Source organism: Hakea prostrata, chromosome 8 (assembly GCF_041222555.1).
Source record: "Hakea prostrata isolate BN-2017 chromosome 8, UWA_Hpros_2, whole genome shotgun sequence".
Taxonomy (NCBI): domain Eukaryota; kingdom Viridiplantae; phylum Streptophyta; class Magnoliopsida; order Proteales; family Proteaceae; genus Hakea; species Hakea prostrata.
Window position 1 is genome coordinate 36,847,041 of NC_142607.1, and position 17,912 is coordinate 36,864,952.

General features: G+C 32.7%; 1 protein-coding gene across 1 annotated transcript; it reads left to right on the top strand.

Annotated features, from left to right (window-relative positions):
- Positions 1–2,407: 2,407 nt before the first annotated feature.
- LOC149007714 (pyruvate decarboxylase 2) lies at positions 2,408–5,323 on the top strand. Its single transcript, XM_089166152.1, has 6 exons — positions 2,408–3,274; positions 3,355–3,518; positions 3,609–4,259; positions 4,415–4,532; positions 4,635–4,823; positions 4,939–5,323. Exons 1-6 carry the CDS (start codon positions 2,750–2,752, stop codon positions 5,107–5,109), a joined length of 1,818 nt encoding a protein of 605 aa, XP_089022278.1. The 5' UTR covers positions 2,408–2,749; the 3' UTR covers positions 5,110–5,323.
- Positions 5,324–17,912: the final 12,589 nt, after the last annotated feature.

Sequence of the window (17,912 nt, forward strand, 5' to 3'; positions counted from 1 at the left end):
CACATATTATATTGTATTTTTTTTTGGTAAAGTGATGTATCATCTGCTATCTGAGAATTGTATTGCACCCAATAATACATTTTAGTGCATTTTTAATATACCATCATATGGTTGTTCGATTGGTATTGAACAATAGCGATCTCTTACTAGGGATTCACATCCTCTATAATTCCTTTCCCTGCAATTCCTTCTTAGGATTGTGCCATGTGGCATTTAAGTAATCCAATAGTCATCCAACAAACTAGAGTTTAAATAAAATTCAAATTTATGGGTGGGTTTAAATAAAATTCAAATTTAGTTTGAATTAGGTAACCGTTGGATTACTTAAATGCCACATAACACAATCCTAAAAGGGAATTGTAGGATTGCAGGGAAAGGAATTACAGAGGATGTAAATCCCTCTTACTAGAGAGGTCATGTGGTCGTATTCAATATAGATTTGTGTTGATTAATATTATATCGTATTTAATTTTAAATCTTAAGAAAAAGAATGATGGTTTAGTGTTTCTAAGCTCATTTACGTGCAGCTTGTTAGCCCTCATGCTTAAAGTTTGAATCCCCTTACTCATATGGTTCTTCTATTGCACTGTGATGCACTCTTTGATCTGGGCGTAGGGCCATTAATGATTTCTGTAGATTATACTAAGCCTCTGGTGGGAGTGTGAGACTCTGTTGATGGGGCAAGTGCTTATATTGATAGTTCAAAGGGCTAATGCGTAGCGGAGGCACAAGGTCACTATTAATGCCTCCCCTCTTTTGCTTGAGTTAGAAAAAACAAAAATAAATAAATAAAATTTTACCTGATAACTAATGGTTGGTAAATGCTATCAACGTATCAGGCTACCGATGAGCTCCCTGTTAGGATAGAACAATGTTCTCTTCATTGTTCTTTCCTAACGATTTGGAGCACGAGCGGAGCCAGGATTGAAAGTTGGGGGCGAATATACGTGGGCCAATGATGGACCCACGGTAGGTCCCACAATTATAAGTAAATTATAAAAAAAATAAGAGCTAAAATTGTGGGAGAAAAATTTTTAAAAATCTTAAAATTTAAATTGCTATTAGTAGGAATTGAAGCTTTATGAGAAAGTTTAAGGATTCAAAAATAAAATAAAATGATTACGATTAGATATGATAAAATTGACGGCTGTAATCTTAAATGAGATTTAAATTTCCATTAATGGGAAATGAAATTTTAGGAGAAAATTTCGGATTAAAAAAAATAAAAATCAATGATTATGATTAGATATGATAAAATCAATTGCTGAATTCTAACGAGATTTAAATTGCTATTAGTAGAATAAAAAATTTAGGAGAAAGAAAGAACAACGGAAAAAAAAAATTATAATTTTTGAAAAGAATATTAGAAAAATCGTGTGTGTGTGTGTGTGAGAGAGAGAGGAATAATTTGAGAAAGAGAGAGTGAATACCTGAAAACTGTGGAGAAGATTTAGGAAAATTCCTGCTAACTACTCCACTATTTTGTGAGACGTGTGAGAAAAAGAAGACTCCACTATTTTGTGAGACGTGTGAGAAAAAGAAGAGAGAAAAAATAGAAATAAAAAAGGAGATTCATGAGAGAATAAATAGAAATAAAAATATATGAGAATATATAGGGAAAAATTCATGGATTGTGAGTTAGTTTTTAATTAGAATTTAACATTTTATTCCTTAAAACTAGGGATTTAATGAAAACCATGATTAAGAATGACATTTGTACCCATTATCTTTATCTTAAATTTTTATTTTTAATTTTTGGAGAGGGGCCAAATAGTAGTATTTCACATGTAAAGTGAGAAAAATAACAAAAAATATAGGTATAATTTAAATTTTCAAAAAATCCGGAGACCATGGCCCCTGGCCCAAACGTGGCTCCGGCCACTGATTTGGAATTACACGGTAGCGGTGGGGCCTATATAGAATACAATAATAATTTTATTTTAAATTATTTTGATATTTAGAGCAAATTACACTGACACCCTAATATGAAGGCCTTAATGTATCAACACCCCACTTTATGTTTGAAAAACATAGACCTTCAAAATGAAATTTTTATTGGACATGTTATTCTAATTTGTTACTGCAAATCATTAAATCATTGTTTATTTTTTTTCAATTTTAAAAGTTTTCTTGTCAAAATATAAAAGAAAAAAAATAGTGATTTAATGGTTTTCAATGATAAATTAGACTAATATGTCCAAATCAAATCTAATTTTGATGTATTTATATTTTTCAAACATAAAGTGGATTTATTATTACTTTAATACCTTCATTTTGCTTACTTAAAAATAAAAAACCTTCATTTTGAAGCGTTAGTGCAATTTAATGAATATCTTCACCCTCTAATTTGTGGTTTAAAATCATTTGGAGGTTGACATCGTCGGCAGCGTGTTAAAAACAAAAAAAGGACGAGATCATGAAAATATACGCATACCTAAATTTTCCAAGCACAAGTCAAGAACCGTTTTCTCCAATCTGTTTTGGTTTCATTTCTACTGTCCACCATGAAAACCAAAACCCAGAAAATCGCCCCTGGGTTTCTAGTTTCTCTTTCTCGTAATTTGTTTTAAACAACCCTATAAATATCTTCTTCTTCCGATCTTCACTCCCATTCCACAAACCACAAACCACATACCACTACCAAATCTCTCAGATTCCCTCGCTAAAAAAAGATCCCATCTGATTTCTTAAGATTCCTTTGATCTTCAAAGCCCTTGCTTTTCAAGATCTATTTGCTCAGCCACGATCAATGGAGACCAAGATTGGTGCCGTTGATTTATGCAAGCCAGCTTGCAATGATGTGGGTAGTATCCCCACAAATGGCGTTTCCATCGTTCAAAACTCGGTGGCGCCGTCTTTGGTGGCTTCGTCCGAGGCTACACTCGGTCGCCACCTCGCTCGTCGACTCGTTCAGATCGGTGCCACCGATGTCTTCTCCGTTCCCGGCGATTTCAACCTAACCCTGCTTGACCATCTCATCGCAGAGCCTGGGCTTAATCTCATTGGTTGCTGCAACGAACTGAACGCTGGGTATGCTGCTGATGGCTATGCCCGTTGCCGTGGTGTTGGTGCTTGTGTTGTTACCTTCACTGTTGGTGGGCTTAGTGTTCTCAACGCCATCGCTGGTGCTTACAGTGAGAATCTTCCTGTTATTTGCATCGTTGGAGGACCCAACTCCAATGACTATGGCACCAACAGAATCCTTCACCACACCATTGGATTGCCTGATTTCAGCCAAGAGCTTCGATGCTTTCAGACTGTTACCTGTTATCAGGTGCTCGAGCTTATCCTCATCTGTTTTTTCTTTTTGTTGATTTGATTCAATACTTACTCTGTTCTGTTTTTTGATCTTAGGCGGTTGTGAATAACCTGGAAGAGGCTCATGAGCAGATCGATACGGCTATCTCAACTGCTTTGAAAGAAAGTAAACCTGTTTATATTAGCATTAGCTGTAACCTACCGGCGATCCCTCATCCTACCTTCAGCCGAGAACCGGTTCCGTTCTCTATTTCTACCAGGTAATTTGTTAATCCTAATCTCTTGTTAGATGATTTATTAGCGATGAGTTTGTGGAATTTATTGAGTTTTGTTCGATTTTGGTGATTCAGAATGAGTAATCCAATGGGTTTAGAAGCAGCTGTTGAGGCCACAGTAGAGTTCTTGAACAAGGCCGTCAAGCCAGTCATGGTGGGTGGACCAAAACTCAGAGTGGCAAAAGCCTGTGAGGCCTTTGTAGAACTTGCAGATGCGAGTTGTTACCCAGTGGCTGTGATGCCATCTGCTAAAGGGTTGGTGCCAGAGCATTACCCAAGATTCATAGGCACTTACTGGGGTGCTGTGAGCACTGCTTTCTGTGCTGAAATCGTTGAATCTGCTGATGCTTACCTCTTTGCTGGACCCATCTTTAACGATTACAGCTCAGTGGGTTATTCACTTCTACTCAAAAAGGAGAAGGCAATCGTTGTTCAACCTGATCGTGTGCTGATCCCCAACGGACCTTCATTTGGGTGTGTTCTAATGAAGGACTTCTTTCATGCTCTTGCAAAGAAGCTCAAATGCAACTCTACCGCATATGAAAACTATCATCGTATCTATGTCCCTGATGGGCTTCCCCTTAAAAGTGCACCCAAGGAACCCCTGAGGGTTAATGTTCTGTTCAAGCATATACAAGCTATGCTCTCGGGTAACACTGCTGTGATTGCAGAAACAGGGGATTCATGGTTTAACTGCCAGAAGCTGAAACTGCCGGAAGGTTGCGGGTAAGGGAAAAAAAAATAAAATAATCAAGCTTATACTCTTGCTCCTACGTTAGTAAAATAGACTTGAGTAATAGCTGGGTTTTTCAATTCAGGTTTGAATTCCGATGCTCTGCATCAGTTTCTGTGAAACAAACTGAAAAAGATGGATGTTGTAGGTATGAATTCCAGATGCAATATGGATCAATTGGGTGGTCAGTTGGAGCTACACTAGGATATGCACAAGCTGCAAAAGATAAGCGAGTCATTGCCTGCATTGGAGATGGAAGCTTCCAGGTAATTAATTCTTCTAGTCTTTCTCCACTGTAAATTTTGGGTATCTGAATTTCTAGTCTTAAATAGTTTCAGAACTTGTGATTAATGGTGAATCATGTGCAGGTGACAGCGCAAGATATATCAACAATGATCCGTTGTGGGCAGAACACTATCATCTTCCTGATTAACAATGGTGGGTACACCATAGAGGTTGAGATCCATGATGGTCCATATAATGTGATCAAGAACTGGAATTATACTGGACTAGTGGATGCCATCCATAATGGTGAAGGGAATTGCTGGACTATTAAGGTAAGTTTGAAACTCCGGAAGTTGTGATTTAGATTTTTGGAAATGTGCTGGGTAGATAGAACATTACTGAGTTGTCAGATCAATTTTTGAACAATGTTATCTGGTGCCATTGCAGGTGAGATGTGAAGAGGATCTAGTGGAAGCAATTGAAGCAGCCACAGGACCCAAAAAGGATTCTTTGTGCTTCATAGAAGTTATTGTTCACAAGGATGATACAAGTAAAGAGCTACTTGAGTGGGGATCAAGGGTCTCTGCAGCAAATAGCCGACCACCAAATCCTCAGTAGATTCCAGTCTGCAACTCTTGAACGCATTCAGTCTAATGCTGCCCACTGTTAATTTTTAGTATTTTTGGTTCATCATTTTGCTTTTCCTGCAAATTAGTATCAAATAGATTTTCCTATTTATTTTTTTAAGATTTCGATTAGTATCAGCCGCGAAGTTTTTGTGTTTCTTTGTTCTTATTGATACTGGTTGGTTCAAAAAAGAGAAGTCTTTCTAGATTTACTATCCAAAAGAGAATAAGGTTCTAGTAGATTAATAATTGTTAGGTGAAATCCTTCTGTCATTGAATCCCAAGAAAAAGACAACTGGGTTCGCATTGCACCCTTTAAATACTTCAACAGCAGTTCTTCCATCCATTTGATGCCATGGGAATCCTCTAAATCCAGCAGCTATTTTCTCCACAAAACGATAAACAAATCTGGGGCATTGAAAAAAACTTTAGGCATTTACAGCCCAAATGTGGTTCATCATTTGTTATCTTCCCAACATATAAACCAGCTGACAGTGAAATGTAAGCCCAAATGTGGTTCATCATCTGTTATATTCCCAACATATAGACCAGCTGACAATGAAATGTAAACATATGTGAGCCTCTCCAATTCTTCCATACAAGTGTGCAAGATTAGCCAAGTGCCCATCAATCCATCGTAGCAGAGATTTGATGCTTCACTCAAGTCTATAGTTCAAGATAATTACTATTTTGGGAATTACAGAAACCCAAATTATCTTTGTGTTCCTTCCATGCTTTTGGCCTTAATCCACACTGGTGAGACCGTAACTTAAAAGGAGGTGAAATCATATGAGTTAGATTTTCTATCCTAAATGGTAGAGATATGTGTTCCCTTATACTTATCTACCACGCAATAAGGTTGGAGTTCATGAGCATAAAATGAATTAAAGGTGAGACCTCATTGGGGTCTTACATGGACCTCACTCTTGTTGTATGGTGTAAAAGTATAATGGCAGCGTAGACCTCTATTGTAAAGGCTGGGTAGAGGATTCGACTCCATATCAAGGGGTGTTTGGGTTAATCTGGGATGAATTTTGAAAATGTCCAACCAACCTAACTTTAGGCTAAGACCCATTTATATATAAATGGTTGGTTTGCAAAAGGTCAATATTAATGGGCTTGTATTATATGGGTAATTAAGGGTTTAAGTTTGCCTTTGAAAATTAGCTTAAAATAATTGGGTTACAATTAAGCTATTTAAGTCTGATCCATTTAGCAGCTAATAAGATTCTATTCCTTGTTATATTAGTCGAGGTATGCGTAAGTTGACTCAAATACTTGGTAACTAAAAAGCAAAGCAAGGATAATATATATATATATATATATATATATATATATATATATATATATATATATATATATATATATATATATATATATATATATATATATATAAATTTGTTATAAAATAAAAAAATATATTAGAGACAAAAAAGAAAGCTAGAATAAGATCAATCAAACAGTCCATTGAGTTGAGTGCATTACATATTTATAATAGAAGTAACATCTACTCTGATATGGGAATATCAGAATGTATAAAGAAATACAATATATGATTCTTGCACACAATAAGATGTTCTTGATATGGAAATAAAGATTGCTGCTCAAGATAGAAGGTGCATAGAATGGAAATATTGATTGCCAACATTGTGTGTTGAGACCACCGTGATTTTCAATTAAGATGGGAATGCGAATCATTAAGTTTGCATGCTGAGGTGATTGAGATCTTCAATTGGAAATATTGTCTATTTGGGTTGATGGATATCCATAATAAATATTATTTATAACATTCCCCCTTAGATATCTATCAATAGATAATGTACCTGGTTAAAACCTTACTAAAAAAAAAACCCTATGGGAAAAAATCTTAGTGAAGGAAAAAGAGTATATATATATATATATATATATATATATATATATATATATATATATATATATATATATATATATATATATATATATATATATAATACGTATCATTAGCTGCCTTATTAAAAACCATACCAGGAAAACCCAGTGGGATAAAACCTTACTGAAGGTAAAAAGAGTGCAACACCTTCGGATGATAAGATCATTGGATATCTTTGAGTCTACGCATCCCAATCTTATGTACTAGTTTTTCAAAACTTGAAATAAGCAATGCCTTTTAAATCTGTTAAATTATCACTCGAACGAATTTGTTGAACATCAATTTCACCATTTCGTTGAAGATCATGAGTGAAGAAAATTTTTGGTGAAATATGTTTCGTTATATCTCCTTTGATGTATCCTCCCTTCAATTGAGCAATACATGTAGTATTATCTTCATATAATACTATTGAAATCCCTTTTTTAATAAAAGACCGCATATTTCCTGAATGTGTTGAGTCATTGATCTTAATCAAACACATTCTCGTCTTGCTTCATGAATCGATATTATCTCTGTATGATTTAAAGAAGTGGAAATTATAGTTTGTTTTGTTGAACGCCATGAAATAGCTATACTTCCACTTGTGAATAAATAACCTGTTTGAGGTCTACCTTTGTGTGGATCAGATAAATATCCTGCATCTGCATAACAAGTAAGTTGATGTTCACATTTATTTGAATAAAATAATCTCAAAGTCAATAGTTCCTCGAATGTACTGAAATATATGTTTAATACCATTCTAGTGTCTTTGTGTTGGAGAAGAACTAAATCTTGCTAATAAACTTACAGAAAATGCTACATCTGGTCTTGTACTATTAACAATATACATTAATGCCCCAATCGAATTGAGATATGGTACTTCAGAACCAAGAAGTTCTTTATCGTTTTAATGGGGTTGAAATGGATCTTTCTTTATGTCAAGTGATCTCACAATCGTTGGGGTACTCAATGAATGTGCTTTATCCATATAAAATCGCTTAAAATCTTCTGTGTATAAGTTAATTGATGAACATATATTCTATTTGTCAAATGTTCAATTTGCAAGACAAGACAATACTTTGTATCTCCAAGATCTTTCATTACAAATTTTTTCTTCAAATAGTCAATTGCTTTTGGAAGCTCTTCAGAAGTTCTAATGATATTTAAGTCATCAACATATACACTTATTATGACAAAGTTAGATCCATATCCTTTAATTAAAACACAAGGGCAAATTGGATCATTTTTGTACCATTCCTTTAATAAATACTCCCTAAGGCAATTATACTACATACACCCTGATTGCTTTAATCCATATAATGATCTTTGAAGCGTTATTGAACAAATTTCCTAGGAATTTTTATATGTTTCAAGTATTTTGAATCCTTCAGGGATTCTCATATAAATTTCACTATCGAGTGAGCCCTATAAATAGGCTGTAACAACATTCATCAGACGCATATCAAGTTTTTTATGTACTGCCAGACTAATAAGATGTCTAAAGGTGATTGCATCCACCACAGGAGAATATGTTTTTATATAATCAATGTCAGACCTTTGAGAAAATCCTTATGCTACAAGTCATGCTTTATATTTTACGACTTTATTTTATTTTTTATTTTTTTGCACAAAAACCTATTTATACCCCACTTGCTTTACACTTTCAGGTGTTTAGACTATAGGTCCAATAATTTGACGTTTTTCAAGTGAATTCAACTACGCTTGAATTGCGTCTTTCCATTTTGGCTAATCAATTTTTTGTTTACATTCATCCATAGATTTAGGTTCAAGATTCTCGTCTTGTTTCATTATTTCAATTGAAACATTATACGCAAAATTGTTGTCGACTTCTATATCTTTTCAGTTCTATCTTTTTCCTGTAGTGACATAACTAATTGAGATCTCTTCATTATTTTCAGGTACCTGAACCTTTTTTAAGATTTTATGAAAAGTTATGCCTTTAGAATTTTCATGATCAATTGTCTCCATATATAACCATCGTGATCATTTGCTCCTTTTCTTTTTTTAGGAATTTTATCCTTAAAAGTAATTGGTCTTCCACGTTTTAAACGTGGATTAATCTCATTTGCACTAATAGATTGTCTTGCAGGGACCGATTCGAATTGGAGCATTCACAGTTGGAATATAAGATTTAGTAATTCTTGGCAAGTCAGTAAAAGCATCCGGCAGCTGATTCGCAATATTTTGTAAATGAATTATCTTTTGAACTTCAAGTTCACATTACTTAGTGCGAAGATCTAAATGAGATAAAAATAATGCATTCCAATTAATCTCTTTTTTTTAACTGTTTACTCTCTCCCTCTAATGTTGGAAAAAATGATTCATCGAAATACAATAAGCAAATCTTGCTTTAAATGAATCTCCAGTCATTGGTTCTAGATATTGAATTATAGAGGGAGATTCATATCCAACATATATTCTCAATTTTCTTTGGGGACCCATCTTTGTGAGTTGTGGTGGAGCAATTGGAACATTAACAGCACAACCAAATATTCTAAGATGAGAAATATTTGGCTCCTGACCATAAGCCAGTTGTAATGGAGAGAATTTATGATAACTTGTTGGTCTGATGCGTATAAGTGATACTGCATGTAAAATAATATATCTCCATGCCGACATAGGGAGTTTTGTTCTCATAAGCAATGATCTAGCTATTAATTGGAGACGTTTAATAAATGATTTTGCTAGACCATTTTGGGTATGAACATGAACAACAGGCTGTTCAACTGTGATTCTAGTTGACATACAATAATCATTAAAAGTCTGAGATGTAAACTCATCAGCATTATCAAGACGAATTGTCTTTATTGTATAATCTGATAATTGTGCTCTTAATCTAATTATTTGAGCAAACAATCTTGCAAATATCAAATTGCGAGTTAATAATAAACGTACATGTGACCATTTTGTAGATGCATATAATAAAACCATATAATATATATTTCCACATGATGGTTTGATGGGTCCACATATATCACCCCGTATACATTCAAAAATACAGGATTCAAATTCAACTTTGGTGACGATGGTTTAGTAATAAGTTTCCCTTGAGAACAAGCAACACAAGAAAATTCATTGAATTGAAGAATCTTCTAGTTATTTAATGGATGACCATATGAATTTTCAATAATTTTTTACATCATATTCGACTCAAGATGACCCAACCGGTCATGCCAAATAATAAAATTATTGGAATCAATACTCATTTGATTCACCAAAGCATGTATTTCAACCATGCAAATATTTGTATAGTACAACCCGAAAGAAAAAGCAGGTAATTTTTCTAAAATATATTTTCTATTTGTCATTCTTTTACTAATATAAAGATATTCGGTTTTACCATCATATGCAATCTCAATATGATAGCCATTTTGACGAATGTCTTTGAAACTTAATATGTTTCTTTGAGACTTACTACAAAATAATGCATCATTGATTATCAATTTGGTTTCCTTAAGTAATAATAAATTAGTTTTTTTAGAGCCTTCAATCAATTTTGTACTACTAGTTATTGTATAAATTTTGGCTCCCTCCATCTTCAAATAAGAGAAATATTTTTTATCTCTTAATATATTATGCATCGTACCACTATCTGAGAGACACGTACCACTATCTGCGAGACATATATCGTCTTCACTAATCTTGGATCCATATGAAAATTGAGGGACATCCATATTCTTCATTAAAATGAAATGGAATATATCAAAAAATATAGAAATCATAAAGAAATGAATAAAACTAAAAGAAAAAGAAAAAAAAAAACTATTGAAAACATCACATCAATTTTATTTGATGTCTGTGAGACCATCAAAATAATCTTCTTTATAAGCAAAATTTGCTTTAATATCATTATTTTGGAAAGTCATTCGTCTCCATATTATTTTCATTCTTTTTGATTGAAGCTTGATAAAGTTTGACAAAATATTCAGGAGTACGACAAACATGCAACCAATGGCCTTTCATTTCACATCGGTAACAAACATTATCTTTACTCTTTAAAGTGTTACTTTGAGAATCCTTGCGTTTCTCTTGTATATTTCCATCATAAGGACTACAATTATTCTGTCTTTCTCTTCATCCACATCCACGTCCACATCCACGATTATAATTTTGTCTTCTTACATGCTTATCACGAATTGCTGCATTCACTTCAGGAATGGAGTAGAACCAGTAGGATGAGCTTCATAATTTTTCATTAATAATTCATTATTTTGTTCAGCCACAAGGAGGCATGAGATCAATTCAGAGTACTTCTTAAAACTCTTTTCATGATATTGTTGTTGTAACAACACATCTGAAGCATGAAAAATTGAAAATGTTTTTTTAAATAAGTTTTCATCAGTAATATTTTTTCCACATAGTTTCAATTAAGAACTAATTTTAAAAACTATAGAATTGTACTTGCTTATAGTTTTAAAATCTTGCAACCTCAAGTGCATCCATTCATAGCTAGCTTTACGTAGGATTATCGTCTTTTGATGATCATACATTTCTTTTAAATTAATCCACAATTCAAGTGGATCTTTCACAGTCATATATTCTGCTTTTAATCCTTTATGGATATGATGATGAAGAGAAATTATGGCCTTTGCCTTATCTTGATTGGATGCATATTTTTCTTTAATAATTGCATTTCCAAGACCTTTATCGTCTAGGTGGATCTTAGCATCAATGACTCATGATAAGTAATTCTTGCCCGTTATATTGAGGGTCACAAATTCCAATTTCGTAAGATTTGACATAATATAAGCTAATATAAATGAGGAATGAAAGATAAAATTAAATTTCATGTAAACATTAAATAATATATGCATTTTCTAATATTTGAAATAATGATGAATATTTGAACATAAAAACTAATATGAAAATTTACCTAAAAACTCAATTCTTTGGAGGAGAGTCATACACAATTACTTCGATAGAGTTGTGGTAAAAACATAATTACTTCGTGCGGAATCGTGCACAATTACTTTGACAGAGTTGTGCTTAAAACACAATTACTTCGAGCGGAATCGTGCTGATAACGTATTATAAATAAAAAATATATATTAGAGACAAAGATGAAAGCTAGAATAAGATCAATCAAACATTCCATTGAGTTGAGTGCATTACATATTTATAGTAGAAATAGCATCTACTCTGATATTGAAATATCAGAGTCTACAAAGAAATACAATATAAAATTCTTGCACATAATAAGATGTTTTTGATATGGAAAGATAGATTGCCGCCCAAGACAGAAGGTGTATAGAATGAAAATATTGACTGCCAATATTGTGTGTTGAGATCACTGTGATCTTCAATTAAGATGGGAATGTAAATCATCAAGATTACAAGCTGAGGTGATTGAGATCTTCAATTGGAAGTATTGTCTGTTTGGGAGTGATGGATATCCACAATCAATATTATTTATAATAAAATCACCATTATTGAGATAAATTTTAAATCAAATTGGAGAATTCCTCACTAGACTAGGCAAATAATTAGATTTAAGAAAAAATAGTGTAGTTTTTGATTGGTTTCCTTTTCGTTTTAGGCAACCAAATATAGCCTTAGAAAACTTGGAAGCTATGATGCAAAGGTTGCTCACATATGACCCTTCCTAGATCCTACTAAATGCTAGGAATCTTATGTATCATTGTTGGAAAACCATGTTTTGATTGGATTAAAAATGACATTACCAAAAAAAAAAAAAAAAAAAAAAAAAAAGAAAGAAAGAAAGAAAGAAAGAAAGAAAGAAAGAAGAAGAATTGGATAAATAAGATTCTTCATCTCTAGAATTAGGAAAGTAGGAAAGACAATATCTATAATTAAGAGTACTAGGAAAGACAATATCTAGAATTAGGAAAGTAATTTTCTTTCATGTATATATATCCCACGTTTGTGGAAGGAATAATACAGTGATATGATTCAATCTTCATTGACAATATATCAGTTGGCTAACACACGAGGTCATGGGTGACGGAATTGGTTTGCAGTCAGACATGCCTATTGTTTGAAAAGTATCTATAGTAAACCTAGCCAGTGAGAGCAAGCTAAAAATGAGGTTGTGCTTCAATGCCAAGGAAAAAGTGTAATGGACCCAAATCTTTAATAGCAAATTCCTTTGGAAGATGAACAATGGGAGTTTGAACAAGTGTCCTGTAGAACTTGTGACCAGGATATCATTCACATATACTAGCACATATGATGGATATGTCCTTGTATGATAAACAAATATAGAGTGATTTGTCTTTGAGGCTATGAATCCAAATTGAAGAAAAATTTGAGACAAACAATGAGACATTCTCGTGGGGCTTGTTTGAGGCCATAAGGAGATATGTGAAGACGACATACATGGTTTGGATGAGAGGGATCCTCAAAACCAAATGGTTGCACCATAAATACTTCCTCTATAAAATTGTCGTGAAGGAAGGCATTATGAACTTCTAGTTGGCGAATCTACCAACAACGGCTCACTAGAATGGGAAGTATTGTGTGAATGGTGGTAGGTTGAGACATAGGATTGAATGTCTCATTGAAGTCAATGCCTTGCTATTGGTGGAATCACTTGGCCACAAGATGCACTTTGTTGCACTTAAGGGACCCAATTGCTTTGCGCTTAATCATATATACCCATATACAACCCGCAATGTTCATGTGATCTTGGTTTGGTGTGAGAGATCATGTGCCATTTTGAATGAGTGCAATAACTCCTTAGACATCGCCTTACACTATTCTGGTTTTTTTTTTTTTATAGATTGGGAAGAACCTGTGGGTTCTAAGGTAGAGCTAGGGGAGACGGCAAGGGCTTGGTGAGGAGGCTTATTAGGCCGAGGCTACATAGTGTGGTGGGGAGGGTCAGGGTGGTGCATCTTGTCACATTCACCCAGCCGGTATCTATTTACCTGAATACCCTAAGGAGTGATCCAAAATCATAAGATTCAGTTTCAAGTCACATCACACACCATTTCATATAACAACACAATCATGAACAATAATAAATCAAGGGGATAATTACTATTGCCCCCTTGTACTTTGGTTTTATTACTAATCAAACCTCTTTCTTTATGAAATTACTATTGCCCCCCCTCATTTCTAACGGTGTTAAGTGGATGTTAACATCAAATATGTAATGTCTATTTTGCCCTTCATTAAAATTAAGAAGTCAAAAATATAATATTACCTTCATTTATAAAAACTATATAGAATGTCAATTATATCCTTAAAATCTTATATTTTAGAATCAATTTTGGATTTGGTGGGACCTCTTCTATTCCACTTAAAATTTTCACAATCATAATGATGGAAGTTTTACAAATAAATTAGCATATAAGATGTTAATTGATAGAAAATTTGGTAACATGCATAATGATTAGCATATATTAGGTGATTTTCAATTTACAACTTTGAATTACATTTGATATTTCTTAATATTTTAGTTTATATTTTAAGTTTTCTTTAATCACATATTTCCTTTATTCAGTGATTCTTTTTTAGAGAAGAAAAATCAAATCTTTCCTTTATTTAGTGGTTTCTTTTTAGAAAAGAAAAGTTAATTTAAAGTTAATTCTTCCCCATAGTAATTATCCCTAAATCAAGTATTCAATATTAAAAGAATAAATATCATAAATATTCAAGGATCTCAAATCAAATAAGCAGAAGCAAAGTCAAATCTAATAAAAACTAATCCTCAAAAGAAAGATAAACTAGAAAAGAATAAATCAAAGTCTATTTTTTCTACTATTTCGCCTTCTTCTCCAAGCACTTATACACTTGCATCTTTGGATTGATATCTAACTTTTAATCCCAACAGTGAGTTAAGCATCTCCTATCATTGTTGATCGGGACCATAATAGTACTCCATATTGGCACTTGGATCTTACTAGGAGCCATAGTTAGTTCCCATTGCTTTTGCAGCTGTATAATCAATGGAAAATATCTCCGAACTTGAGCTCGAGATCTCTTTTTCACCTGTATAGACATCAGAAAAGGGGTACTGTCACTTTATACCTTGGCTGGGGTTTAGGTCACTCCTCTCTCACCACACCATTGGCATAAGTACTAGCATATGTCAGGAAAAAAAAATCCTAACCCAATTTAAGTGATCTACTCAATCATATCATTATAGATTCAGATACCTCCCCTATGGCACCAACCAGCTCTATTCAGTATCCTTCCCTATTTGAAGTCAACATATCCTATGGTTCCAACCAGGGGCGGACCCACTAAGGGGCCGGGGGGCCATGGCCCCCCCCGGATTTTTAAAATTTTTTAATGATTTTCTCAGTTTTTTCATTTTTTATATTAATTTTCTTTATTTTTCTAGTTTTTTTCTCTTCTCACATGTGAAATATCAGTATTTGGCCACCCCCCAAAAAAAATTGAGAATAAATTTTAAAGGTAAAATAATGGGTATAAATGTCATCCCTAGTTAAAAAATAACTCCTCAATCCCTATTTATGCTCCCCTATCTTCTCTTCCTATTTATTCTCTTTCTATAAACGTGGGTTAGAGGAATTTTTGAAAAATTATATTGTTAAATATTCAAAATGTCATTTCTAATGGAAACTAACTCCTCAATCCCAAATTATTCTCTCATATCTCATCTTTCCTCTCTCTTCTATTCTTTCTAATTATTCTCTTACGTTTCTTTCTTCCTATTTATTCTATAAGCGTGGATTAAGGAAAATTTAGGAAAAAAAATCTTTTCTACAATTAGGTTCTCTTTCTCTTTTTCAATTTATTTTTTTTTTCTTTTACTCATTTGTTTTTATTATTTTTTATTTGATTTTATATTCTTTATTTCTTGTGCAATTTTTGTTATTTGATTTTATATTATAAATAAAATAGGGTAAATATCACTTACCTCCCCTCTTAGCTGGACAAATAGCACTTACACCCCCTCTTAATTGGATAATATCACTTACCTCCCCTCTTACCTAGCAAACATATCGAACACCTCCCCTCTGTTAACTTTCTCGGTTAAATTAAACTTTTACCGTTAAATATTTTTCTAAAACCCCAAAATATCCTTGGTTAAAATTTTTTTTTTTATTTTAAACCCTAAATTATCGTAATCATCCTAGTTAAAATATTAAATTACCTTCAATTAAAATAATTGTTCAAAATCAAAACACCATAATTAAAATTAAAATTATCTTTAATTATTAAAAGCCCAACATACCCTCTTTTTTTTTAAATATTATCAAACAATTAAAAAAACCCAAAATAGTAGTATGTGTTTAATTTTATCAATATATCCTTTTTTTTAATTGCATTTTTTTTTACTTGATTCTAATACGTATTTTTTAATTGTTTCATAATTTTATTTTTTTTAAATGGGTATGTTGGGATTTTAATAATTAAAGATAATTTAGGTTTTAACTATGGTGTTTTGATTTTTAATAATTATTTTAATTAATGGTAATTTAGTAGTTTAACTTTTTAGCCAAGGGTATTTTGGGGTTTTAGAAAATTATTTAACTGTAAAAGTTAAATTTAACCAAAAAAATTAGCAGAGGGGAGGTGTTTGATATATTTGCTAGGTAAGAGGGGAGGTAAGTGATATTATCCAACTAAGAGGGGGTGTAAGTGCTATTTGTCCAGCTAAGAGGGGAGGTAAGTGATATTTACCCAATAAAATATCTATAGTTAGTAAGGTAAGTAATTACCATTGGTTTGCATCTCTTTCTTAAAAAAAAAATTGGTTTACAATTGACTTTTTAGGATTGAAGTCATGTGTATGTTTTTAAACTGTGCTTTAATTTACCTATATCTTGTTGAAAAAAATACCATTACCAATAATTTTTTTTTTTTTTATTTAAAAAAAAAAAAACAAACCAAAAATATTTTTTTTTATTTTTCATTTATAAAATTTAATAATTAACATCAAACCCCCAACACACCCCCCACAATATTTATTTAAAAAAATTCCTTTTTTTCCTCCTTTTCTTTCTTTCCCTCCCCCCCCCCTTTTTTTTCCCCGGTTCCACCCCTGGTTCCAACCAACTCAGATTATGCTTCCTTTTAACCCTATTAGTTGTCTTTCTAGTTGTGCTTTTAATTGTATTTGAGTCTGACCAAAGATGCTCTATAGCTAAGCAAACTAAGAATGCCAAGCTTCAGCAAATGACGATAGTCTTGCAAAGATAGAGCATCTCTTGGAACGACCATCTTTTGTTTTGAAGTGTAGAGTTATATCGGTTAGTGAAAAGCATTGGGGATTTGAAATCCCAAAGATCCTCACTTATTCATAGTTAAAGTTTTTGCATTAATTAATAGTTTAACTTCTTTATGTTTTAAAAAGTAGAATAAAAAATTTCAGATTTACTTTAAGTTAGGTTTTGTTGAATTCAATCTTAGTAACTTAGCCTTTTAGTTCATTGTAATTCGACCTCATACTTTCTGCTACCTAAATTAGTATAAGATTTTATTATGATTGGTTAGCGACATGATCTGAGTTCTACTAAAACCTTGCTTATAGTGTTTTCGCTTCCAAAAGTAAGTTTTATCAAATATTTAAGAAAACGTTTATGCTTCCATAAACAATAAAAAAAATTTCCAATTTTTTTCGAAGCAGAAATATGGTGGGTTATCAAACAAGTTCTTATTGTTGAAGTAAAAAGTATTTTTCGAAGCAAAAATTTTCATAAGTTTCATTTTGAATTGCAAAGAATATAGGAAGAAAATAGTTTTATCAAACCGTCTTTGACCCAACTTTTTGTTTCTCAAAACAAAGAAGAGAAGGTGGTAGCTGAACAGACATGTGAATATGTTAGCTAAACGGTTCTAAATATCTATTGTCAGATCTATTAACTAAATCTAATACGTCCAATAAAATTTATATTTTTCCTCCCATTATTTATGGGTTAGTTAAGTTAACCTTCTATGATCCGATTAAATTT